The 27,042-nt window shown below is 31.9% G+C and overlaps 2 protein-coding genes and 1 long non-coding RNA gene across 3 annotated transcripts; all 3 read right to left on the bottom strand.

Moving 5' to 3' along the window:
• Window positions 1–1,960: 1,960 nt before the first annotated feature.
• On the bottom strand, window positions 1,961–2,936 carry LOC108463582 (uncharacterized). The gene is made up of 2 exons (XM_017763507.2): window positions 2,750–2,936; window positions 1,961–2,578 (listed from the first exon to the last, which is right to left on the bottom strand). Exons 1-2 carry the CDS (start codon window positions 2,750–2,752, stop codon window positions 2,276–2,278), a joined length of 306 nt encoding a protein of 101 aa, XP_017618996.1. The 5' UTR covers window positions 2,753–2,936; the 3' UTR covers window positions 1,961–2,275.
• A 3,427-nt stretch (window positions 2,937–6,363) lies between these two features.
• LOC108463579 (uncharacterized) lies at window positions 6,364–7,471 on the bottom strand. The gene is made up of 2 exons (XM_017763504.2): window positions 7,394–7,471; window positions 6,364–7,254 (listed from the first exon to the last, which is right to left on the bottom strand). The coding sequence occupies exons 1-2, from the start codon at window positions 7,394–7,396 to the stop codon at window positions 6,949–6,951; spliced, it is 309 nt and encodes a 102-aa protein (XP_017618993.1). The 5' UTR covers window positions 7,397–7,471; the 3' UTR covers window positions 6,364–6,948.
• Window positions 7,472–14,942: 7,471 nt separating this feature from the next.
• LOC128286404 (uncharacterized) lies at window positions 14,943–15,751 on the bottom strand. Its single transcript, XR_008276951.1, has 2 exons — window positions 15,584–15,751; window positions 14,943–15,293 (listed from the first exon to the last, which is right to left on the bottom strand). It is a non-coding gene; the product is annotated as an uncharacterized LOC128286404 (long non-coding RNA).
• Between the last annotated feature and the right edge of the window lie 11,291 nt (window positions 15,752–27,042).

The raw sequence follows: 27,042 nt of genomic DNA, 5'->3' as shown, positions 1-27,042 counted from the left end.
AAATTTTTGTAATTGCTACAAGAAAAGAGACATATGGCGGTGCTTTTTTCTCCCTTTAGCGGCACAAACCATATCGTCCCAAAAATCCCCGTCAACGAGACAGTGCGTTACAGATTGACTTTGAACTATAAATACGACTGTCATTCTACTTTGCGCTTCCTATTTCAAGAATAACAAACAGAAATTTATTCTTTTGAGTTTGCTTTGCTTTTGCTCTTCGTTTCTACTTAGCTATTTTCATTGCTTCACATTTGGTGTGTTCTTTACTGGTTTTTCATTGATATTCTCGAGTTCTATCAAGGAAGCATGGAAAGCAACCAAAACCCATGATTTAACCTTAAATTTCATTTTGTTTAAATCTGGGTAAGCGACAAAGACTCCGGAAAGGAAGAATTGGAAAGCCGACAAAAGCTTTAAGACTCTGATGTAACGGCTTGATGTTGAATATAATATATAAAAATAAAAAAATTGTAGTAATCACTCGTCAATAGGGCAGAGTTGCCGGTAGAGACTTGATTTGGGTGAATAAAATTTTATTTGATTTTAAAAGTAAATTTAAATTTTAAGTTATTCAAGTTAATTGAATAAATAATTTGAGTTTAAGACGGGTTAAATTTTATAATTTGAATAATTTAAATATTAAATTAGTTTAAATATTTTTTGATCTTCGTCAATTTTAAAATTGAACAAATTAATTTCTCTCGACAAAACTTACAAAAGAAATTCAAAATATTTCTAAAAGCTTAAATTTTCATTTTTAAAAAAATTTAAAAAATAAACAATATATAAAAAAAGTTAAAAATTTTAAAATAATAATTATGGGAACTAAACAAATTAATAAATAATTTAAGTTTATGATACTAAAATATATTATTTTTATTATTTTACTTTAAAAATTTTCAAATACATATCATTTTAAATTTATGTGCTCTACATGAAATTAGTTATATTATAACAATATTTTAATTTGACATATTTTTTTTAATTTAACTCAAAACAATTTCATTTTATTCTACTTAACTCAAATTTTATTTCACTAAACTCGATTTGAAAAAAATTCAAATTAAATTAGGATGATAAAATAAGACTTATAAACTCAATCAACTTGAAATTTTTTCACTCGATCCAACCGAATGTTTACCATTATACTTTGCCCTCCTTTCTTTTCAAGTTTCTTACTATAATTTAAAAGAAAAAAAAAACATTTTGCCTACAACACAATTTTTAATTCCGACTATCAAATATAAAATTCTATTTTAACTTTGTCTAGATTTTTCCTTTAAAAAAAAAAAACCTGTCTAGAATGGGGAGTGATTTTTGATTTTAAGATTTAAAGTGGACAGAATGGGGAAATGTCAAAAATTAGTTAGTCACTATTAGCAATGTCTTGAGTAAAGTATGGCTTTGATGCCCACCAAACCACAAACGTGAACTTCCCTGTATTTGGATTGCATCCCACCTGGCCTTGGATCCCACACCCTTACCTATTTATTTATTTATTTGCTAAGTTGATTTTATTAGATGAAACCCAAGTACAATCGGAGTTCAAACCCAAGTTAAGAACTACAAACAGACACCATCAAATGGAAACATCAGTCAAGGTTATCCAAATCTTTATATCTTTCATCCATCTGATTCCCTACAAGGCATGAACCACATCAACCATGTTTGATTGTACACTCTGCAGTTACAATGGTCTCGTCTCCCTTCCAGACCATCAATCAATTGCATTTTCCGAATTAGCTTCCAATTTCCGTGATCGGACGCCTATCAATAGAGAATGTACACCAAACATAAATTTTAGGGGCTGACTTGATGGCCCTTACCTCAGAGTAGTCAAGAGTGAAACAACAGATTGCCAAGACAATACCTCCTCTGTGTTGTCCCATGCCATTATCAAACCATTTACGGAATTGCCAGATAAGGAGATTTTGTAATAATAAAAAAAAAAAAACACAACTTTTTCTCTAAAATAATGATATCCTTCCATTACTATCAAAGAGTCACCGTTCAGAACAACATAAGCCAGGAAACATCACACTCTGTAACTTGAACGAACAACATAACCCACCATGTCCCAATCATATTAACTTGGAAATGTTACAGTCCTACAAACCCAAATGAACAAAAAACAAAACCACACAACGATTCATTATTGAAAACATTAAACAACAGTCATGACAATTCGGAGTTTATTAACGCCTGTATGGACAGAACAAGTCATATAACCAGTTTCAAATCCAAACAGGCAATGGCTTAAGCTCTGAAAACATTACTATTTCTTCTTTCCAAATCCTCCAGCATCGCTCATCATAGTGAAAATAGTGTTCTTCATTGCTTTTTCATCGAACTTGTTGGCAGTCTCCATATCATTTTTCTCAATTGCTTCAATGAAGAGCATGAAATTAGCAATCACTTTTTGCTTATCGGCCTCCTTTGCAGCCATCATTCGCTTCCTTTTCAATAGCACTGCACGCTCACTAATCTTCGCTTCAAGTGCAAGTTGACGAGCTCTTAGCGATTCTCTCTCCGTTTCCAGCGCTGCCTCAGCCATAGCTATAACTTCACCTCCTGGCTCCTGTTTGATGTAATTAAAGCAAAAAAAAAAAAAAAACAAAACAAAATAAGCCTATATTCATTAATTAACCGCATAATATAAGGCCTCATGAATAGTATTCAACAATGTTGTTAGTCTACATAAATGAATGAAATACGAGGAAACTGAAATTGTAGAAACAGAAAATCTAACCATAGATAAGTAGACAAAAGATTGAGGAAGCTGACTGCAAGAAAAGTGGACTATGGTGGGAAGTATGAGACATGATTTGCGCTGAAACACTCAACATATAGAAGAGTTGGAGGTGGGGGCCGGTACTGATAAAAGTCAACCAAATTGGCTTTTGTTCGTCTGCGCCAAAGGTCGGCCTTTGGTGATGCAAGGTGCCCACGGACGAAGGCATTGAGTATGAGGGTCGTGCTTATCCTTAACATATTTTTTAAACTAATTTTAGTGGAAACAAATGTACTAATTAAAAAATGAAATGGAGTGAAGTGAAGTGGGATTGTATCCAAAAATTGAAACTTCAACATGTCACGTCGAGGTTAACCAAAATTAAAAGAAATGAAAAAGCATAACGGGGACGGGATGTGGGGACCTTTTGACTTTAAAAGCCGGTGTCGGTGAAACTCAGCAATCAAAGTAAGTTCTTTTAACACATTCGCCTGTATGGTCATGTTTCATAATCTGTTCTTCCTATATTTTGTAAAGATTGAATCAATACATTTATCATTCATTCATAATATATTTCGCTCAAAAACATTAATTCAATTCTTTTAAGTGAAATAAAATCATATTTTACTATCATAAAATTTCATCTAAATATGAATTATATAATATTTGAGAATAACTTATATTAGAATAATCCTAAAATATATAATTTTTACGTACCAATAAAATAATGTCATATCATCAATTTTAAAAACATATAAATATTATTCTAAACTCAATTACATACGATATCATTTCTAATTTACTTTAATTTTAATTAAAATAATTTAAATTTTTGGGGAAAAGGTTGAAACTACATGATGGAAAAAAACATAACCAAAAACAAATAAAATTTGAAAATGCTTAAATCAATAATTAAGAATTTAAAAAGAAACTGATAAAAATCATAAGCATAAACTGAAAAAAAAAACCTAAAATCAACCATTAAAAATTTAGACAAAAACACAAGTAAAAAAAATCAAAATTTTAAAAATTATAACCACTATAGGTGGTTTTATCAAATTCTGAAATTTGATTAAAAATAAAAAATGGAAATAAAAAATTAAAATTTAAAAATGTTTAAAAAATTATCTGCCTAAAAATGAAAAGAATTAAAAAAATGACTGCATAATTGAAAGGAAAGAAATAAAAGATGATTAAATTAAAAAAACTAAAATGATTTAAAATTATAAAAGAAGACAACATGTTTGTTTATTTATTAAAATTTTAATTTGTTAAGAAATTAAATTAAAATTAAATTAAGATAGCAAAAATATTAAATATAAATAAATGTATAATAAAATTTATATTTTTAAAAATTGATGATGTGACATTTTATTATTAATGCTCAAAAAACTATATATTTTAATATAATCCTAATATAATTTATTTTCATATATATATATATATATATATATATATATATATATAAAAGTAATGGCATGGGTATAAGACTGGCATAATGTTTTGAAGTTACACATGGTTGATTGAATATTTAACTCACTTCCTAATACTTAGGGTTATAATTAACATTTAAAAATTAGGATTTTAGAATTTGAATAAAATATATTATACTAGCAAAGTGTTAGAAATTTGGTTGGTGCACTCACTATGGTTAAATGCTGTCAGAAATTTGGTTGGTGCACTCACTAGGTTAAATACACAATGTGCAAAGCAAGTATTTTCCATTATGAAATCAACAGTTGAGAAATAACTTCTTAGTAGCAAGTAGCAACCATTTATACAAAAAGATAAATTCAAAACAAGAGAGAAGATAACAGATTCTTCAAAATTAAAGAAGTGACTGTCCATTACATATAGCTTAATCTACGTATCAATAGGCCTTTCCTTGTACCATCATTTCATGACTGCTTCACCAAATGTAATTTTGAACCAAAACACCCAACGATAGATGCATCAAATCTTATATTTATGTTAAACTGTGTATAATTCATGTACATGCTCAAGTTTTAAGAAAAAGCAACAACAAACATACTGCCACAAAATGCGAATCAAAGATTTGAAATTGAAGAGAAAAATTAAAGCACAATGAGTAAATAGCATGTCTTATATGAAACAAAGCAGAAAATTTCAAAGTCAAGACCATATAAAGAATAAGCATGAAGAATGAAAACAACTCTAAAATGACCTTAGTAGCTGCTTCCATATTTATGCAAAAGTGTAATTACAAAATATAAAAAACTAAAGTTATTGCCCATAAAACATTTATTATGATGGCTACATTGCACTAGTTTTGTTTATTTTTCAGTAACCGTTGAAGCTTTCTCAAAAATTTTGTTCTCAATATATCACAAGTGAGTTAGAGATTGCTATTAACAGAATAGGTTATTCATCAACTTTTTGCTTGTCCCTGTACAGGATAAAAGTAAATAATTAGTATTATTAATGTGTAATTGTTTTATGTAAAAGGATTTAAATTTATACTTATCTACGCATCGGATTTTTTTGCAAGAGATTCATCTAGGAAAGTTTTTTTTTTTTTTTTGGTTAGGACAAAGGTTCATGTGGCTTGTAACACATTTGTAAGTGTCGCTTGTTCTGTAGAAGTAGATGAATCTTCTTATGGATATCGTGGCTTTTTCACTTTTCAACGAGTAAGTTGAGGCCAATATGTTGGTTTTGTTCATTCCGCTAAGGCCAATATGTTGATTTTGTCCATTCCGCTAAGGCCAGCATGTTCATTTTGTCCATTCCGCTAAGGCCAATGTGTTGGTTTTGTCCATTCCATTAAGGTCAAATCAATATGTTGGTTTTGTCCATTCCACTGAGGTTAGAACAGTTAATTGAAAAGTAGAATTCATCATAGCCGGGTCAGGTCGGGCTGATATAAAATTTTAGGTTAATTTTTTAGATTCGGATCTGATTTAAAAATGAATTTAAAATTTTGTTTAAGCTTGACTTAAATAAAAAAATATTAAACTCAATCTGTTCCGCCCGTATTAAAATTTTTAATATTATTTTTATATAAAAATAGTTTTTTAAAATATAATAGATAACATATACTAAAAATATTAAAATAAATATTTCCTAACAAATTGAAAATATATTTTAAAAAATCTTTATCGTAAATAACATTAAAATAGTTGCAACTTAGCAAGCAAATGTCTTTAAAATAGTAGCAAAATTAATAATAAAACAAGAGTTATATAATATTCAAATAATAACAACAAAATAATAGCAATATAATAATAAAGTGACACCTAACAATAGCAAAAGGAAAAAAATTTAGGCAAATTTAAGTTGAACCGAGTCTGAAAAAAATCTTACCAGAACATATTGAAAGATCTGAGCATGATCTAAGCATGATCAAAATATAACAACTTTTAAGCCTGGACGAATGATGTGATCAGATTATACAATTTTTTAGCATTTTGCTGTAATTAATTAGATTTTGTAATTGTTATCAAGGAGCATATTAAATCAGTAGTCAATGTATTGTTTTATTTAATGTAATAAATATAGTTGTATACTTACATAGTAATGGGATTTTGTTGGAGTGATTCCAACTCCGAAATTCTGTCGCATAGAATTAAAGTGGATTTCCACATTCATTAGAAGCATTATAAAAGCATTCATTATTTGGATCAAGATCAACTATATTGACTTTCAATTCATACATAGTATTAGTATCCTAAATATAACAATCAGATTTTCCCCTGTTCCCCTTTCCCACACTTATTGATCTTCTTCAACTTGCCTATCTATTTAAAGCAGAAAAAATTAACATGGGGAGACAATGATAGAAATATGGGAAAGAAAAATAACCTAAGTAATTGCTTTGCTTTCTTTTATGTTCTATTGAACCCCCTCTGAGTCGTATGATTAACCCTGAAAACTGGAATTCCAACTGGAATTCATGACTCCAAGATTTTGTAATAAAAAAAATCCAACTTTTTTCTCTAAAACAATGACATCCTTCCGTTACTATGAGAGAGTCACGGATCAGTACAACATAAGCGAGGAAACATCACAACATAACCCATCATGTCCCAATCATATTAACTAGGAAAATGAACAAAAACAAAACCACACAACGACTCTTGAAAACATCAAACAACAGCCATGACAATTTGGAGTTTTTAATGCTTGTACGGACAGAACAAGTCATATACCCAGTTTCCGATCCAAACAGGCAGATGGGTGAAGCTCTGAAAGCATTACTATTTCTTCTTTCCAAATCCTCCAGTATCATCATTCATCATTGTAAGAATAGTGTTCTTCATTGCTTTTTCATCGAATCTGTTGGCAGTCTCCATATCATTTTTCTCAATTGCTTCAATGAAGAGCATGAAATCAGCAACCACTTTTTGCTTGGCGGCCTCCTTTGCACCCATCTCTTGCTTCCTTCTCAATAGCACTGCACGCTCGCTAATCTTCGCTTCAAGTGCAAGTTGACAAGCTCTTAGCGACTCTCTCTCCGTCTCCAGCGCTGCCTCAGCCATAGCCATACCTTCATCTCCTGGATCCTGTTTGATATAATTAAAGCAAAAAAAAAAAAAAGAAGCCTATATTCATTAACCGCATATATAAGGCCTCATGAACAGTATTCAAGATTATTATTCTTCTTCATAAATGAATAAAATATAAGGAAACAGAAAATCAAACCATAGGTAAATAGGCAAAAGATTGGGGAAGCAGGCTGCAAGAAAGGTAGAATATGGTGGGACTGGGAAGTATGAGTAATGATTTGATGCTGAATGCCTGCGTTTATATAGAAGAGCTAGAGGTGGGACCTGTACTGAAAAAAGCCAACCAAATTGCATTGGTTAGTCAGTGCCAAATGGTATCCTGCACCTAGAGCGGTGACAATATTAGTAAATTACAAAAGGGTAGCCGACCTTTGGTGACGCAAGGCGCAGTCGAGGACACGTATTGAGTATCAAATCCTTGCTTACCCAAAACACATTTTTTAAAACTAAATAATAGATAAATGTAGATTGAAAAAATAATAATTTAAGAAAGTGAAATGAAGTTGAGTAGGATCACATGCATGGTGCATAATGAAAAAACATAAAGGGGGCGAGGCGGTTGGGTACCTTTGACTTCAAAAGCTGTTGTCCTGTTTAATAAGCTGGTGAAACTCAGCGATCAGCAGTACAAATCAAAATGCTTGAACAATTTTTTCTCATTCGCTTTTATATATTTTATTTGGTCATGTTTCATGTCTGTTACGTATTCTGGTTTTTCTTCAATTTTTTATTAACCTATTCTTCCTATGTTTTGTTTTGCCAATTATTTAACAAAGATTGAATCAGTACATTCATCATCAATATTCCGCTCAAAACATTAATTCAATTTAAAATAAAAAGTATATTCTATGTTGGTATGGAAAATTTGAGATGGCTTACACATTGTTGATTCATTTCATAATGTTTAGGGTTTTAATTAACATTTAAAGATTTAATTTTTATAAGATAACATTTAAAAATAAAAATTTTAGAATTTAGATTTAGATTTAGATTTCAAAAATTGTATGACTTGAGTAATGTAACGTACATAATAATTTATTAAATTCATAGAAGTGTTTAATTACTTTTTCATCCCATTGATAACATGGTAATTTTCTTCTTTTTTTTCTTGATGTTTAATTATAAATATGTTAAAATCATTAATTAAAATAAATTTTTAAAAATAATACAAATATGTTAATATCTAATTATAAATATTTAATGGTTATATTTAAATATTTAAAATATAGTTTTATATTCTAATAAATTTTACAAATAATTAATATTTAAAATTTATATTTTATATATTAAAATATTAACAAGAAGTTATAATAAAATATTTTAATTAATTATTTGAATATTATTTAAATGCATATTTATTATATGATAATATCATGTCTAGAACATACATTTTATTTTTCAAAACACTTTTTAATAACAATATTAAACACTCAAATCGTAAATAAAATTTTTAAAAATACTTCTCAAAAACGTTTTTACCAATACTTTTAAAAAACATTGTTAAATTAACCCGGTGCCAAATCCTTGCTTATCCTAAACATAATATTTTAAAACTAATTTTAATGGAAATAACAAATAAATGTACACTGAAGAAATGAAATGAAGTGAAGCGGAGACTGTATCCAAAAGTTGAAACTTCAAAACGTCGCATGCCTAGCTGGAGCTTAACGAAAACTAAAAAAAAAATGAAAAAGCAAAATGGGGGCGGGACGGTGATTTCAAAAGCCGGTTTCCTGTTTTATAAGCCGGTGAAACTCAGGAATCAAGATGCTTTAACAAAATTTTCTCATTCGCTTTTATATATTTTATTTGCTCATGTTTCATGTCTGTTACGTATTCTGGTTTTCTTCTTTTTTATCGTCAACCTGTTCTTCCTATATTCTGGTTTTAATTAACATTTAAATATTCATATATTAAGATTTAAAATTTTTAAGACAGCATTAAAATTAAAATTAAAATTTTAAAATTTAGATTTCAAAATTTATATAAATGTAACATACATTATAATTTATTAAATTTATAGATTTGTTAGATAATAAAATTAAAATTCTTAAAAGATTTCTAGATTTTACAAATTGATATTGAACCCAACTTATTTGCTCATAATATATTACTATTTACATGTTAAATGAAGAGAAAACATTTGGAAGATTTCTAGTGGAGTTTTTAAACTCCAGAAACAAAATAAAGGTATTGACAAGTGTTTTATAAATTGTTTATAGAATAAAAATAATATGAGATATGATATTTCAATATATCTAATACTAACTCATAAATAAAATTCAAATCCATATTCCAAAATACAACATATAAGATATTATATTCGAGTGAATTAAAATTTTTTTATTTAAGGCTTTAAATTTAAATTTTCAAACATAATATCTATTTTAATATTTCCAGTTTAGAAGACTACTTTAATATTTCCAGTTTAGAAGACAGAAGATGTTATTATTATTAAAATTTTCCAAAATAGAAAATAACACAATTAACTTCATGAGCAACAATGAATGAAACATAAATATTTTACTATTTTTTAATTTGGTCTACCCAAGAATTTCACATAACAAAGTCGGGTTTTGCCTTGAATAAATCCCTTGATTATAGCATCTGCGGATAGAAAATTATCTATATCTACAATACAAGTCCTTAACGTTTCAAAACTTTTTATTTGAGAATTTACTAATTTAAACCATTAGTTACAAAAATGTTTTTTCTTTTTCCATTTAAACAAAATGAATGTAATACCATTTTAAATCACAAAAAGAAATAAAACAAATGATAGCCAACAAATGTTTTACTTTTATCCTAAATAATTAATAAATATTAATATGTTTTGTAAAAAGAATAGAAAATTTATTTCACTTTTACATAAATTCTGCAAACTATATACATTAATTTAAATATTATATTTATTGTTTGTTGAATACTGTCTGTTTTACTTTAATATTATTCTTTCCATTACTAATTTAAATATTAATTTTATGGTTTCATAACTTATTAATTACTATTAAATTTGTTCATGGGTCAAGTCGGGTAGACCTTAATAAAATTCTAGGTCCAAATTCGGTCCAACGCGAGAAAAGCGGGCTTAAATTTTGTCCAAGCTTGACCCACATAAAAATGCTAAAATCTGGGTCCAACTTTGTCCTTATTTAAAAATTAATTTATTTTATTTGTATATAATATATAATATATAAAAAACTAAAAATTTAAAATAAATGTTTTCCAACAAATTGAAAATAAATTTTAAAAAATTATACTTAAATAACACTAAGATAGGTACAACTTAATAAGTAAATACCTCCAAAATAGTAACAAAATTTTTTCCCAAGCCTTATTTTTTCCCCCAAGCACATTTTTTTTTCTGTATTTTTGCCCAAACCATCCCACTTTTCGAGCAAACCTTCAGACCAAGCCAAATGGCCCAACCCATGGACAAGTCTAATTGCAATAGATTATAACATTTCAAATCAATTTTTTTATATTTAAATATGATCACAAATTTAATTTATTTTAATTTTTTCTCTTTAAAATACAAGCGGTAATTGTTTTCCAGACAATTACAAATTTATTATAATTAAATAAATGGTTAAATATAAAATTGGTACCCAAAATTTTTCATTTCTCCCAGATTGGTACTTATAGTTTTTTTATTGTTTCAGATTAGTACCCAAACTTTTTTTCAGTCTACTAGTTTGGTACTTGAGCCTAACGGTATCAAAAATTTGCTGACGTGATAACGCTGACCACTCGTACGCTGCCACATGTCACTTTCTTTGACTTGGAAAGTTGTTTCCCTTTAATTATTTTCCATTTTATTTTATATTTTTAAAAATCCTTTCATTTATTTTTTTCTTTTGAAATTTCCTTTCCCCATTGTCTTCATCTACATGTTGCAATGTTTTTCGTTTTTTCATTTCACCATCTCTACCTGACCTTTTCATTTTTTCTTTTCTATCTGTTTCATTTTTTTCCTTCAAAGCCCCCTCAAATTTTCCCTCTTTTTTTACCATCCAATCATCACCAAAATCCCTCTTTTCATTTGCTTTTCTGAAATGGGTCTAGATCAATTTTCTTAGACCTAGTAAAAATCTCAAAAAATATGTCAAGTATGCCAAGATTCAAATCAAGACAATTGTTGTGGACTTCACTGGCAATCTTGATGAAGGCGTGAAGAAAATAAAAGAAACTATTAAAGGACTGGATGTGGGGGTTTTGATTAACAATGTTGGGATTTCAACAAAAGAATCTAAAAACCAAAATCCCATCAAGAAGTTCAACATACCCATGAGTTCTCAACAGTCTCCTTTGTTGGGCAGTGGCGCAAATCAAAAGTAGAGACAAGAGACTTGCTCTTCTAATCATCACTGGATTAAACTTTGAGTCGGCGAAATCCATGGCATAGAAGAATACCCTACCTCGTTCTTGCTCTGGTTTTGCTTCTGTTTCTTGGATCTTCGAATTTGAAACTTTTTTAGGTTGGTTTAATGAACACTTTTATTTGATTCTTAGATTTCACTGGCCATTGCTGATGTTGGTGCTACTGTTGTTATCCTCATCATTAAGTAGCACCATCTGTTGAGTGGTTGTTGCCATGTCTTATTCATTGCAACTCAATTGAAGAGTACTCAGATTCCGACATTGGTCCTCAAACGAAATCAATAGTTTAATGATTTCCTCTCTTCCTTCGATCTTCTTCTTGTCGATTATCAGTATGGTTTTGTTAATTGTTGTGAAGGGTGTATGTATTGTATAAGATTAAAAGATGTATGAAGTTGAACTTCTGTATCTAAGAAAGATGTATGAGCATTAGGAAATTTGAAAGGCTGGCAAGGCTCCCTTTTAAAATTATAAAAATGAATATTTCTTATTTAGCACATTAACTTTTGAAAAGTTCGCCCCCCTTTAAATTGTTGTTTGACCCCCTTCCAACTTTGAACATAAAAAAAAATCTTTCTTTTTTTTCTTTTTATTTTTTTACATATCACATATTTTAACTTTTAACTTTAAATATTTATAGAACATATTACAACTTTCTTTTTTTAGATGATAGTTGTTCACGTTTTAATATAACATTAAATGTGAATTTAGGTTAAAATTTAATTTGTTAACTAGTGAAAAAGAAGCTCTTTCCCTATTGCTATTAACAACTACTGACAACAACGTTTGTCCTTCAAACGCGGCATCGAGTTCATATTCTAAGGCTTTTTTTATTTATCTTTTTACAGTATTATTATTGTTTTTATTGTGTTTTAAAGTTTATAGTTTAATTTTATTTTACAGTTATTAATTTTATTTTATCTTTTAAGATATTGTAGTTATGAAGGCAAAAATAATTGATTCATTTTTTAAAAAAGAAAAATACAGAGACAACACAATCACATTCAGAAGCGTCAAAAATTGAGGTACCACCTTCATTGTTTACTCCTTTAAACTCTGATGCTCGTCCTTTTAAAATTCCTAGAGTTGAAGATAAGGCACTTGATTTGTCTAACTTAGAACGTGAACCTGAGTTATGTAAGCAAATATATGAGTATTCGGTTAATATGCGTGATGAAATTCAAAGAGCTTATATTAAGGTTGGACCATATCATCCTATTCTTTCAAAATATCCTGCTTCCAATTCAAAAAAGCATATTCGTTATTTTCAACCATCATGGTTTAAACAACTTGCCTTGTTTTCTTTTTAATAGCAATCCAAGTAGTCGTTTTGGATCAACTGCATTTACTCATAATGGCTTTAGTAATTGGAAAAAGGTATACGATGAATGCAATTATGCTTTTTTGACACATATGGGAAAATATCTAAATTCACTACATAACAATGCACAACGAGCTTATGTAGCTTTAATGAATTACATTCAACATATTGAAGAATCACTTGTTAGACAAACAACACAATAAATTGCAACTAATTATCTACGTCTGAAAACTAGTATAGATGTTGTTTGATAGTTTTCATTTCAAAGTTGTGCTTTTAGAGGTAATAATGAAAGCTCAGGATCAAAAAATCGTGGGAACTTTCTTGAATTGTTATCACTATTAGCATCTTATGATGAGAAAGTTGAAGATGTTCTGAAAAGTGCTCCACAAAATGCTAGTTATACTTCTTCGACAATATAAAAAGAGATACCACAAATTTATGCCAGTAGAGTCTGTAATGTAATCCGTGAAGAAATTGGTAAGAAAAAGTTCAACATTATTGTGGATGAAACGAGAGACGAGTAAAAAAGAAATAAGCAAATGACAATTATTTTGAGATTTATTGATAAACAAGAACAGGTAAAAGAACAGTTTTTTTTTATATAGTCCATGTTAAAGATTTTGTATCATTGACTTTGAAGAATGTGATTTTTAATGTTCTCTTGCAAAATAGTTTTGGAATACAAAATATTTAAGGTCAAGGCTATGATGGAACAAACAATATGTGTGGGGAATTTAACAGCTTGCAAGCTTTGATTTTGAATGATTATCGATATGTTTATTATGTTCACTGTTTTGCTCATCGTCTTTACTTAGCATTGGTTGCAGCAATTGGAGAAGTGGTTGAAGTGCATCAATTTTTTAAAGACTCGTATGATATTTCTAATGTAGTTTTTGCTTCTTCCAAACGGCACAATGAATTACAAAAAGCCCAAGTAGCTAAAATAACTCGTTTGGTATCCATCAATGAGTTAGCACCTGGAACATGAATGAATTAGATTGACACTTTACAATGTCCTAGTAAGACTCGATAGAGTTCCCATTTAAATTAAGTTACTAGTTTACTGAAGATGTAAAATGCTACTAGCACAATTCTTGAAAATCTAAAAAATATCACTTTAACTATTCTCAGCGAGGAGATGCTCATAGCATATATAATATATTGAGATCTTTTGAGTTTATTTTTATTTTGCATATGATTAAGAAAGTTTTAGGGGTTACTAATAATCTTTGTCAAGCTTTGCAACGTTGTTCTCAAGATATATTAAATGACATGAGTTTAGTTTTGACAATGAAAAATTTAATTCAAAAGTTGAGAGATGATGGATGGAATGAATTGTTGAAAAAAGTGATATCTTTTTTTGAAACTTGGGAGTTGAATTTTCTAGATATGAATGCTCAATACATTGTGGGTTGTAGTCACAACAAGAAGGAAGATGTTACAGTAGAGCATCATTATCGAGTGAATATATTTTTTGCTACAATAGATACTCAGTTGTAAGAATTGAATAGCGAATTTAACGAACATGTTGCCAAGCTTCTCACTCTTACTATAGCTTTAAATTCCAAGGAGTTTTTCAAGTTATTTGATATTGATAAAACTTTCATTCTTGTAAACAAGTTCTATCCAGAAGGTTTTTCTCAACAACAGAAAGAATGTCTCCTATATGAGTTGGAACATTATGAACTTGATGTATGGAAGCATCTTGATTTGATAATAATATCAAAACTTTATGAACTTTGTAGAAGCTTAGTTGAGAATGGAAAGTCAGTCATGTACCCACTTGTTGACAGATGAAAAAATATAGAAGTAGCCTAGAAAAAGAAAAAGGAAAATAAGAAAATAAAAGAAAAAGGAAGATGATGGAAAATAAAAAAATAAAAGAAAAAAGAGGTATAAGAGGACGTCACGTAGTAGTTTGTAATTGGCCAGCGATGCCACATCAGCAAAACATTAACATCGTTAGTCTCAAATACCAATATAGTGGACGAAAAAAAGTTACGGTATCAATTTGGGACAAAAAAAACCATAAGTACCATGTAAGGCCCAAAACAAAAAATTGCCCGGCCCAAACCATTTAAAAATTAAACATACAAGCAAAAATAAAAACACTACCCAAGCAGCCCAAAACCCAACAAAAAATAGACCCAGACCCAAACTAAAACCTACGACCCAATTGCCCCACAAGCCTAAAACAGTTTTGGCTAATTTGAAACCTTAGCCCCCAAACCCCTTTACTCCGTTTTAGCAAATGCATCGCGCGCCGGACGCTGCCACTCCGCGATGTGCGCGACACCACCACTCCACGTCAGAAACGTGCTTGCTCACGCACCTGCAAACAAGCAAAGATCAGTTGTAAAAACGGGCTATAAAAGCCTCATGAAAATCCATTTAAAGGGACCTTTTCTTTTTTTTTATGCTTATTTTTTTCCAGAGAAATCGGCTACAGATTGTATACAAATTTCACACAAAAATCAGTAGAAAGCAACCAAAGAATATTTTCAAAGGTGATTATTTACTACATCTTTATTTTGTTTCTTCTTTTTTTTTTTCATTTTCTTTTCCTTCCCATTCGGATCCACAACACAAAGAAAAGGATAGGAGAGAAGGAGAGGGACTCACCGCGCACCGTGCTCGCACCGGTGGAGGGCCCTACTTCGCTGGTCGCAGGCGACTTTTGGGGCGGTTGAAGGCCTGGGCATAGGCCTTTAGGTGAAGAGCAGAGAGGAGAGTGAGGGGATTTCAAAACTTTAAGGGTTTTTTTTTAAAAAAATCAGAGTTAAAATGTTTTTAAGCAAAAAGTGTTTTAAAACAAGTTTTAATATTTGGAGTAATAGGACAAAAACAGCATTGGGGGGGTAAGAGTCAGTACGCGTTTTGACTGGACCCACAAGCATTTTACCTTTAAATGGGTAATTTCCGCAATTAGTCCCCTTCATTCGCGCTAGCGTTCAATCAAGCCATGTTTTTTAATTCTTTTAAATTGTCCCTGTAATCTGCACGTTATTTCAATTTGGCCCTCCCTTTAGCACAGTATTTTGAGATTTGGGGCATTTTCAGTTTTAGTCCTCAAACATTTGTGTGCATTTAATTTCGGCCCAAAATTCTGTTTTAATGATTTGTTTTTTTCATAAATTATCCCTTGGATTTTGTTTTTCTCTCAATTAAGTTTTAGTTTTTTTTTTAGAATAAACATGTTGTTTTAATATATTATTTTGAACTATTTTGATTTCACATTTTATTTATTTATTTTATTTTCATGTGCATACTTGTCTATCTGAAACACCTTCGTACATTATTATTACTACTATATATATTATTTATATTAGGTTTTTCATGTATATATATTACTTAGTATATCATTTACTTTTAATCTTTTATGCATATTATTTATTTTTGAATTTCATTTACGCATTACACATATTATTTATTTTTAGTTTTAATTTTGATACAGTTCAAACTTTCATCTAAACTATTTAACTTTATAATGTTTATTTTAAAATTTATTTGTACATTACTATTTAATATATTATTTCTTTTATTTTCTTTATTTATTTATCTTTAAATTCTTATATCTATTACTGTTTTAAAATCTTCGTATAGTTTGTATAGTAATATTTCCAAATTCTCTTTTCCTATTATCCATTTTATTTTATTTTAAAACTTGTCATATTTTATTTGAGTGATTTATTTGTAACTTCTTTTAAAATTGGTTTCTTATTCATTAGCCCTTGGTTATAAATGGTGGTATTTCTATAATATATGATGTGATGCTATTGCATGTATTCTAAGTTGTTCCTTTGCATTTTCTTATTATTTTAGATTATCCATGAAATGTTATTGCCATGTGTTTTATTTCTTATGTTATCGAATTATCTTTTTTTAATAAAATACATTTTATTTATTTATTACATTTTATTTGAAATTTTAAACAAGGCAATACTCGGTACTTGGGAGCTTTGAGAAAATTGTGCCCTAACTTACTGGGTTCCAATTTTCCTCGTTGAATCTAAGTAACCGAGTACCCTTTTTCAATCAAAATGTAAGTTTCAAATAAAAGCTTATTCTTGGGAATTCAAGATGTTATGTCCTAACTTACTGGATATGACACTTTGTTTTCTCAAGATAAGGATTTTTAAAAAATAAACACAGTATTTTGTATTTGAAATTTTGAGAGATTGTGCCCTAACTTACTGGGTTCCAATTTTTCATTTGCCTCAAATAACTGAATATATATATTTTTTAAAAAATGCATGAGTTTTGAAAGTTAAAAGACAAACTTATTTTCGTGGGTTTGAAATGTTGTATCCTAACTTACTGGGTGTGACATTTTATTTCTTCGAGATAAGAGGGTCGTAGCATTCCACTTAATTTATTCAAGTGTTCTTTTTTCTAAAAAAAATAAAAGAATCGTATTCTAAAATCTTTTCAAACATTCAACATTAAAACATTAATTAATCAATTTGGTACCAATTTTGAGCGTTACGAGGGGGCTAACCTTTCCTCATGAGTAACCGACTCCCGAACCTTTATTCTTGAATTTCGTAGATCAAAATCATCGTTTTAATAAATCAAAATATTTTATTAAAATGATCAAACTCAAGGTGATCCGATCACACCTCGGAAAAGATTGGTGGCGACTCTATTTTTATTTTTTAAGTCGACTCCTGTTTTTCAAATTTAAAATGGTTTCGACAGCTTGGTGACTCCATTGGGGACCTCAATAAGAGAGTCAAGCCGTAAAATTGATTATTTTCTGTCTTTTTGTCGAAAATTTAAAATTTGGTTTTTAATATACGATCCTTTCATTGTATTTTATTGGTTTTATGGTTCATCATCTTGTTCATGTTTCGTAATTTGAGTTTTTATGTCCCCTTACATCATTTTACATGACCGTTGTGGTCGCACCTTTTAAGTGGAAGCGAGAAACTATTTCCTTCGTGAGGTTTTCACCTTCGTGCAGCCATAGGGAAATGTATTCCTCTGAACTGAACTCGGTCCATATGAGCTTATAATGGGTGAGGATCGAGGAATCTGCTGGTTCAGGTACCCTTTTCTTTAGAACCAAACCGCATATAACGAGCTTTAAGAGTCCACCCTAGGTAAAGCCACTCCAAACCTTAGCAATCACTCAAACCAGTGTTTGATTATTTCTTTCCATTTACTTTGACGTTTATATTTGGTATATAATACTGACTTGTTGTGTTTTATTTTTGGCCATGATTGCATGTCATTCCATTTTAAAGAGGTGTCAATTCACGTTCGATTACTAATTTAAGAAGCTTATCATGGGGAACAAATTTCTTGATAAAGTGGAGGATAATGCGGCTGTCCGTGTATGGTTAGAGAAAACGCAATTAGAGAAAGAGGGCAGTCTAGCCGAGGGGTATGCATCAGAGTTGTGTGATTACACCCGTATCAGTGTAACGCAAAATAACCTTCAAGAGTTAAAGGAGATATGAGACCAGTGGGATGAAGAGACCAAGCAGTTGTTCTATGGTAGTTATGGGGATTTGCCTTACTTATTTGATATCAAGGTAGACGAGCATTTATTCTAGACCCTCGCTCAATATTGGAATCCTGCCTACAGTTGTTTCACCTTTGAGAGGGTAGATTTGGTACCTACTTTAGAAGAATATACAACTTTACTTCATTGTTCGAAGATCCAAGTCGATAAAGCCTATTCGAGAGCCGCTTATGTCCCAGCCTTTTTGAAGAAATTGATGAATATTACAGGGATGAGTGAGCAGTGGGTTGCTGTAAGGGTCAATCAAAAAGGGGAATGTAAGTGCATTCCATGGAGGAGTTTAAGGGATTTGATTCTAGTACATCCTGATATGAAGAAGAGAGCTGACATTTTTGCTTTGAGCATCTATGGTTTAATGATTTTCCCTAGGGCATTAGGGTATATAGATGAGGCAGTCTCGGATCTCTTTGACCGACTTGACAAAGGAGTCACACCTGTTCCTGCAATCTTGGCTGAGACATTTAGATCTTTGAACACATGCAGGAGAGCCGGCGAGGCCAGATTTATAGGATGTGTGTAGTTATTATTAGCTTGGTTCCATAGCCATTCTTGGAAAGTGGATAAAGTTTCTTATCGGGTTTTTTCTGATAATTATTCCCCACTAAAGGAGATAGCGGCCACACCTAGGAGAGACGACATATCAGAAGAAAATTGGATTTCGCTCCTTCAAAATCTCCAGGATGAGGATATTGAGTGAAGAGCTCCTTGGTTAATTCCTAATGAAATTCTTTTCCGATGTGGGAGTTTTGACTAGGTTCCTCTGCTCGGAATTTGGGGAGCCGTTGGGTATGCTCCTCTACTCGTACTAAAGCAATACAGATCAAGACAGTTCATACCGGTAATGCATGGGCTAACTCAATTTGGATTCACGTATGGGGGAGTTAACTGCAAGAAAATGATTAAGGAGATTTCTATTGCTTGGAACCAGACTCGCCGAATGAAGAGAGTTGCTGTAAGTCCAATGACGACTCCCGAATATGATGGTTGGTGGGGTAGAAGAATTAATGATAACATCTCTGGACCAAAGCAAGAAGGCACTAGACCGATGGAAGAATACCTACAAGTCGTCCCCTCCGAATTAGAGATTATAAAGCAGGACTTCGAAAGGAGAAATTTAGAATTAAAAAAAAAAGATAGAGCAATTGGAGGAGGAAAAGATGCAATTGAGGTTAGATGTCGATGTTCAGAAACTCGAGGCCGAGAAGTTAAGGAAGGGGAAGAGGGAGGCCGATAAAGACTTAGACAGTTTGAAGGTTGACTACAAGAAGCTACATATGTCAATTAGAACAGCCGGATTGGGAAAGACACTGAAGTAACGGTGACAAGAGGTTTAAGAAGAAAAGACCAGAGCTGATCAGTGGGAAAAGAGATTCCACGATGCTCGAGAATGCGAAAATGCCCTAAAGAGGAGCTTAGTCGAGGGCCAAGATGAGAAGCATATATTAGCAGCTCAGGTAGCAGAGTTAGAAAAGGCACTGCGTCAGAGTCGTAATCATAACTTTGATATTGAACTAAGGGCTAGCTTGAGCAGAATCGAGGATTTGAAAGGCATGGTAGAAGAACTTGAGGTTGCGTTGATAGGGATTACGTCATGGGTGAAGCTATAGCTTAGATACGAGAAGTGGCCGATTATTTGCAGACTTTAGCGGTTGAGGCTGATGTGTTAAGTGTAAAGTATGAGTTAGAGTCAGACCGAGGTCGTGAGCTGGCTTGTCTCCTTAGGAGGATTAAAAATTTGAGCATTAGGGCCAAGCCGTATATATGATTTGTTTTATGTAAAGTTTTTTGTTTTCTAATAAAGCTTTTTAAATGAAATTGAATCAGAATCGACGCCGTTTTAGTCTTGCATTCATCTCATGCATTGGTATTACATTGCATCATGTGCATTAAACTTCATAAAAGAACCTTAATTTATTAAAAATTGTATTATAGTTACCTTGGAACATCAATACTACACACGGAAAAAAACCAAAGCTATGGATCAAAGGCTGGAAAAATTGGAGCAAATACAGAAGAAGATGCAGGAAAAGATGCAAGCACAAATGTGAGAACAATTGGCCAAGATTCAGTAAGATATGAAGGATCAAATGCTGGAATCTCAAAAGAATATGATGAGCCAATTGACCTAGTTATTAGTTGGGAGGCCGAAAAAAGGAAAGAGTCCCATGATCAATACTGAGGATGATAGTGAGCTCCTTGCTTACCCTCCAGGTTTCACCCTAGTAAACACCCAGTACCACCTCAAAGGGTGTCTGTCAATATCAAACCCCAGTATCAGGCTGGTATTTCGGTACTATGAATTTTTCGATAGGCTCGTGTTCTAAACCCAAGGACGATCGGGTAAATCCTTCAGTCCCCGACTTTAATAAGATGACAGAGGTAGGGAAGGCAAAAGGAAAACTCTCAGAGCAGCTGGATGTCCTATACAAATGGTTGGAAGAGAAATTCAAAGAGCTAGAAAGCGCAGATTATCAATGTGGTATGGATGTTAAAGAGTGGAATTTGGTTCCAGATTTAGTGCTCTTTCCGAAGTTCAAAATACCGAAGTTTGAGAAATACAACGGAACCAACTGCCCTGAGGCCCACATCACGATGTTTTGTCGGAGGATAACTGGTCATGTCAATAATGATCAGTTGCTAGTTCACTGTTTCCAGGATAGTCTGAGTGGAGTTGCAGCCAAATGGTACAATCAGCTGAGTCGCATCTAAATTAAATCGTGGAGGGACTTAGCACAGGCCTTCATGAAACAGTATGGCCATGTGACGGACATAGCGCCTGATCGGATCACGCTACAGAACATGTGAAACAGTATGCTCAGAGGTGAGGGAAGTCGCTAGGCAAGTTCAACCGCCACTCTTGAAAAATGAGACGACCGTGTTTTTCATTAATACTTTGAGGACACATTTTATTAACCACATGTTGGGGGGTGCGACAAAGAGTTTTACAGATATAGTAATGTCCGGTGAAATGATAGAGAATGCGATAAGGTATGAAAAGATAGAGGTTGGAGAAAACACTAGGAGGTCAGCCCCGAAGAAGAAAGACAGCGAAGTTGGCAATGTGAGTGTGGGTTATGCAAAACCAATCACGGTAAACCAACCGAGGACAGTGACCATGGGCCAGCAAGCTTCACCAAGACAGGAGCCTAGTACAAAACAAAGCACGGAGAAGTTCCAGTTTACTCCTATTCCAGTAACATACTGAGAGCTATACAAAAGTCTGTTTGATGCGCACGTCGTATCCCTTGTCTTTTTAAATTTGTTGCAGCCCCCGTATCCCAAATGGTATGATGCAAGTACCCAATGTGAATACCATGCAGGGACAGTGGGACACTCGATAGAGAATTGCCTTTCTTTTTAGAGGCTAGTCGAAAGGCTCATTGACGAGGGCGTTGTGAAGTTTGACGATACACCTGGAATAGAAAATCTGTTACCTAATCATACTGATAATAGGGTAAACGCAATAACTGATAACGTGGGGAAAAGAATTAAGTTAGAGGTGGTAGAAGTGAAAACCCCGATAAGGGTGGTCTAGAAGAAGTTGATGAAGAGAGGTTTAATTATACGAGGTTTTGGGAGCAGATCCCGAGAAGCAGGGGACTATTATGAGTTCCACGGAAAGGAAAAACATGAGATCGAAACATGTAATGAATTCAGAACCCTGGTACAGGGTCTAATGGACACCAAAGAGCTAGAGTTCTTTGAGTATGCTGAGGAGGAAGATGTATGCACCTCGGAGGAGGGGCTGTAAAGAGGGTCGGTGAGGTCAATCACCTAGTGGTGATCATTTGACGACCTATAATCAATGAGGCTGGAGCAAGAATAGTGCCAAGAGTTGTGATTCAGAAACTCGTGGCTTTTCCTTACAAAGATAGCACAAGGGTGCCTTGGAATTATAGCTGTAATATGACACTATCAGGAGATGAGAGTCTGGCCAGCACGCCAGGTACTAAAGCTGATCCAGTAAAAGAGAAGTCTTTGATGTTTGAGCGGATGAAAGAGAAGACAAAACCACTGGTTAATGAACCAGTAACCAGAACGCACATCGGTACTAACTTTGTTTCAAAATTTAGAGGTACACCGTAATATGTTAATAAAGGTGTTGAATGAAACCTATGTCGCTGAAGACATTTCGGTGAATAAGTTGGACCGTCTTGTCAGCAATATAAGTACTGATAACTTCATTTCTTTCAGGGATGATGAGATACCGCCAAGTGACATGGGGTCTACCTAGGCTCTGCACATTACTACCCGATACAAAGGGTATATACTACCGAGGGTTTTAATTGATAATGGGTCGGCACTGAATGTCTTGCCCCTATCCACATTGAACAGGTTACCTATAGATAGCTCTCATATGAAGACATGCCAAAATATAGTGAGAGCGTTCAATGGCACCGAGAGGAAAGTAATGGGTAGAATTGAGATTCCCCTTCCGATCGGACTCAACACGTACGAGGTAGACTTTCTCGTTATGGACATCAGACCCTCGTATAATTGTTTACTGGGGAAGCATTGGATTTACTCAGCAGGAGTGTAATACCCCGAAAATTTTTATAGTAAAATATTATCCGTGATATAATAAAATAAGGAAATAAAGTGACAAAAAGGGAAATTTTGAGTTATGTCAATACTGGGAAGTATATTATGACATATTGATTCAAGAAAGGATTAAATTGTAAAAGTGAAAAATTTTGTGGCCCAAGAGTAAATACTTAAAATTTGAATGATTAAAGTGTAAATATAAAAATTTGAAGGACTAATAGTGCAAATATTTTAAGGGTGGAATGATCTAGAAACCAAGGAAAATTGATGAATTAGGACCAAATTGAATAGGTGAAGAATTATGATGGACTAAATTGCAATTTTACCAAATTAAGTGATGACTCAAGATTGGAATTTTAAAAGATCACAAAGGGCAAAATGGTCAATTGGAAGAGAGAGAAATCTAGAGACAATGATGATGTTGGAGATATTTTAGATAAATTAAATAAATAAATATTAATTTATTAATACTTTAAATTGATTTTTAAATGATATTTTATTAGTATTTTATTTAATATATATATATGTAAGGAAAGAAAGGGGAGGATGATCACCATTCTCATGCAACTAACGTGAGAAGAATAAGAAGAAAGAAAGTTTTCCTTTTCTTACAACTTAGTCCTTCCTCCAAAAATTCATTATTTTCACCTAAAAATTGAAAGAATTTTCATAGCCATCAAGAGAGAAAGACAGCAAGAAGATGATGGGGAGCAAGAATATCAAGTTGGATTCAAGAAATAGAAGCTGGAGGAGAGAGAAAAATCAAGTTAAAGATTGAAGTCAATAAGAAAAGTTAAGTACATCAAGATTTCAATATGTTTTTAAGTTTGTTATTATTAACAAAGAATGGAAATAATGTTATAGTAGAGTTTTCTTACATAAGGTCCTATGTTCTTGATATGTTAGTGAGAAAATAAGAGAAAGTGATGAGAAATGGTGTAGAAAAAAAAAATAAGGGTGTTATAACATGGTAATTAATATCTTGCACTAAAACAGTTATGGACAGTAGCAGTAGTCTAACTTTGAAAAATCACCAAAAATTTTAGAAATCGAATTATAGGATGAATAAAATATGACATTAAATATTATTGAGTCTAGTTTCTTATAAAACAAACGGTGTAAGTAATGGATTTGTAAATCATGAAATATAATGAATTTTGTTAGACAAAGTTAGAATGAATTCAGGTTCCTCTATTCTGACTTTGGAAAATCATATAAAATTGTATAGAAATAATTATGGGCTTAAATTTATATGTTTATAATATTTAATGAGTCTATTTTCAATATAAATAAACAGGAATACCATTCAATTTATGTACTAGGAGATAAGTAATTTTTAGTAAAGAAGGGTTAGAACTGTCAGACAACAGAATAGGGTAAATTTAAAGAAGAAACTGTATTTATTGGCTAAACTAAAAATTCTGAAAATTTTATGACAAGAATATATATGAGTATAGTTTCAGAGAAAATTTTTGGATCTTAATTTGGAGCTCTATAGCTCCAGATATAAATAATTTAGTGACTATGACACAGATGGATAGCTTGAATATTCATAAAAGTAAATAAAAAAATATATAGATAATGTTACTTACAAGTGTGTTCTATACATTAAAGATGTGGAATGGAGAGGAGGAGGAGGAAAACATATATGAATATTCATTTAGCATGGCTAATTTGCATATTTTAGGCTTAGGGACTAAATTGAATAAAAGTAAAATTTTATGGGTAATTTTGTAAAAATGTCAGAAATGACCAAATTACATGAAATGGATTATTTTATTATTTAAATTACAAAATTGAATAAAATTATTAATTTAGTTCAAGATAGGGGGAAAACATGTTTTAGGGATTAAATTGAAAAGTGTTGAAATTATGGAAAATTCTGATATTTTATAGAATTCATGGACTGTTATCAATATGTATGAGAATAATAGCTGAAAATAAGGATTAAATTGCAAGAATTTTATTTTCCTAACCTTAAGGATGAAATCGTCATTAATTAAAAGTTTAGGGGCAATATGGTAATTTTGCCTAGAGCATTAATTAAATGCATTAGAATATGAAATGAATGAAAATGATGATCAAATTTATTTATAAAGATCCGGACGACTCAAATATGAGACTTGATTGTAGAAAAGAAAAGATATTGGATTAATGAAATTATAAACACAAACAAGCAATGAGGTAAGTTGGTGTAACTTGAATTGTATTTTAAATACTTGAAATATGTGGTTATGTGATGAAAATATGTTTTGAATGTTCAATTCATGATATTTGATGAAATATTGATAATACTCGATATAAATTGAAAAATAAATCCCGGTTGAATGAAAGGAAAATTCGATGGATCTCTGAAAAGGAATTGACGGTAAAAAGGATCTAGCACGGACGGGTGATCCTATTCGATATAGCCCTCCGAAGAATACGTGTAAAATGGATTTAACCGGACGGGTAATCCAAATTAAGTCTGAATTTAGCTTTGGTGGTAATTCGGATCCAAGCTCATTAGAGTAATTGTCGTTGCGAGAATTTAGCTTTGGTGGTAATCCCGACAATCCTCTATGAGTTTATATTGCGAGGATTTAGCTTGGACCGGTAATCACACCTTGTAAGGATGAGGTTCATGGAGTGTGCTCTACGATATGAAATGTGTAAGACCATGGTTGAAAGATACCATGGCGACTGATATGAAATGTGTAAGACCATGGTTGAAAGATACCATGGCAACTGATATGAAATGTGTAAGACCATGGTTGGAAAGATACCATGGCAACTTGATATGAAATGTGTAAGACCATGGTTGAAAGATACCATGGCAACCTGATATGAAATGTGTAAGACCATGGTTGAAAGATACCATGGCAACATGACAAAAAATGAGTAAGACCATAGTTGAAAGACACTATGGCATCATGTCAAAGATAAATAAGACCGTGGATGGGAGACGCTATGACATCTGTTGAACAATGGATATTCAGGTAATATGTATCAAATGACGAATGGTTATATGAAATAATTATGAAGATAGATAAATGAAATAAGTATAAGTACATAGAATATAATTTATGTTAAGTTTGATATAAGCTATTACCTAATAAATATATATAAAATATATGGAAATGATGGAGCATGAAATATTGATATAATGAAATGAATGATATATGCTTATGAAGAAACGGTAAGAGAATGATATGTTTCATGACATGTACATATATGATTATCTTTGATATGTTGATACAAGGAAATTATGTAAGTAAAGACAATTATTAAACTCAAGTGTGACATGTCGAGAAAATAAGTATATCAATGTTGAATTTATATGAAATATGTGCAAGTATACTAACAATGATGTGGCTTGACGCTTAGACAAATGTCAAGCTATTGATTAAATGGTAACATGTTTAATTATAAGAAGCATTGAAATGGTAAGTACTTAGATGAAAATAAAATTTAATATTTTGCGAAATTTTTTTTATGATCCCGATTTAATTCCAGTTGGTTTTTAATGTATGTTTGGGGCTTCGAGGGCCTAATAAAGAGACGTTATGACTATTTTCAAAATATGAATAATAAATGACTCAGAATTATCTGAAAATGTTCAGTAAACTCCGGTAATGCCTCGTACCTATTCCGGCAATGGATACGGGTAGGGGTGTTACAAGGAGCTGTACCATCATTATTGCACCAGAAGCTGAAGTTGGTGACAGAGGGTCGGCTGATAACCATAAGTGCAGAGGAAGACATTATCGCATCTGTTACTAGTGATGTACCGTACATCGAGAATGATGATAAAGCAATTGAGTGTTCCTTCCGGTCATTGGAATTTGTCAATGCGACTTTTATTATCGAGGGAGGCAAGGTCCCATGCCAAAAATATCAGAAGCCACGAAGATGAGCCTACGACTGACGGTAGGAAAAGGAGCATTGGCTGGAAGGGGACTAGGAAAATATCTCCATGGACGGGTCGAAGTGCCGAGCTTGGCTGACAAGCGGGATCGTTTTGGCTTGG

This window comes from Gossypium arboreum, chromosome 13 (genome assembly GCF_025698485.1).
Source record: "Gossypium arboreum isolate Shixiya-1 chromosome 13, ASM2569848v2, whole genome shotgun sequence".
Lineage (NCBI taxonomy): Eukaryota > Viridiplantae > Streptophyta > Magnoliopsida > Malvales > Malvaceae > Gossypium > Gossypium arboreum.
This window is presented reverse-complemented; position numbering and strand designations above follow the sequence as displayed.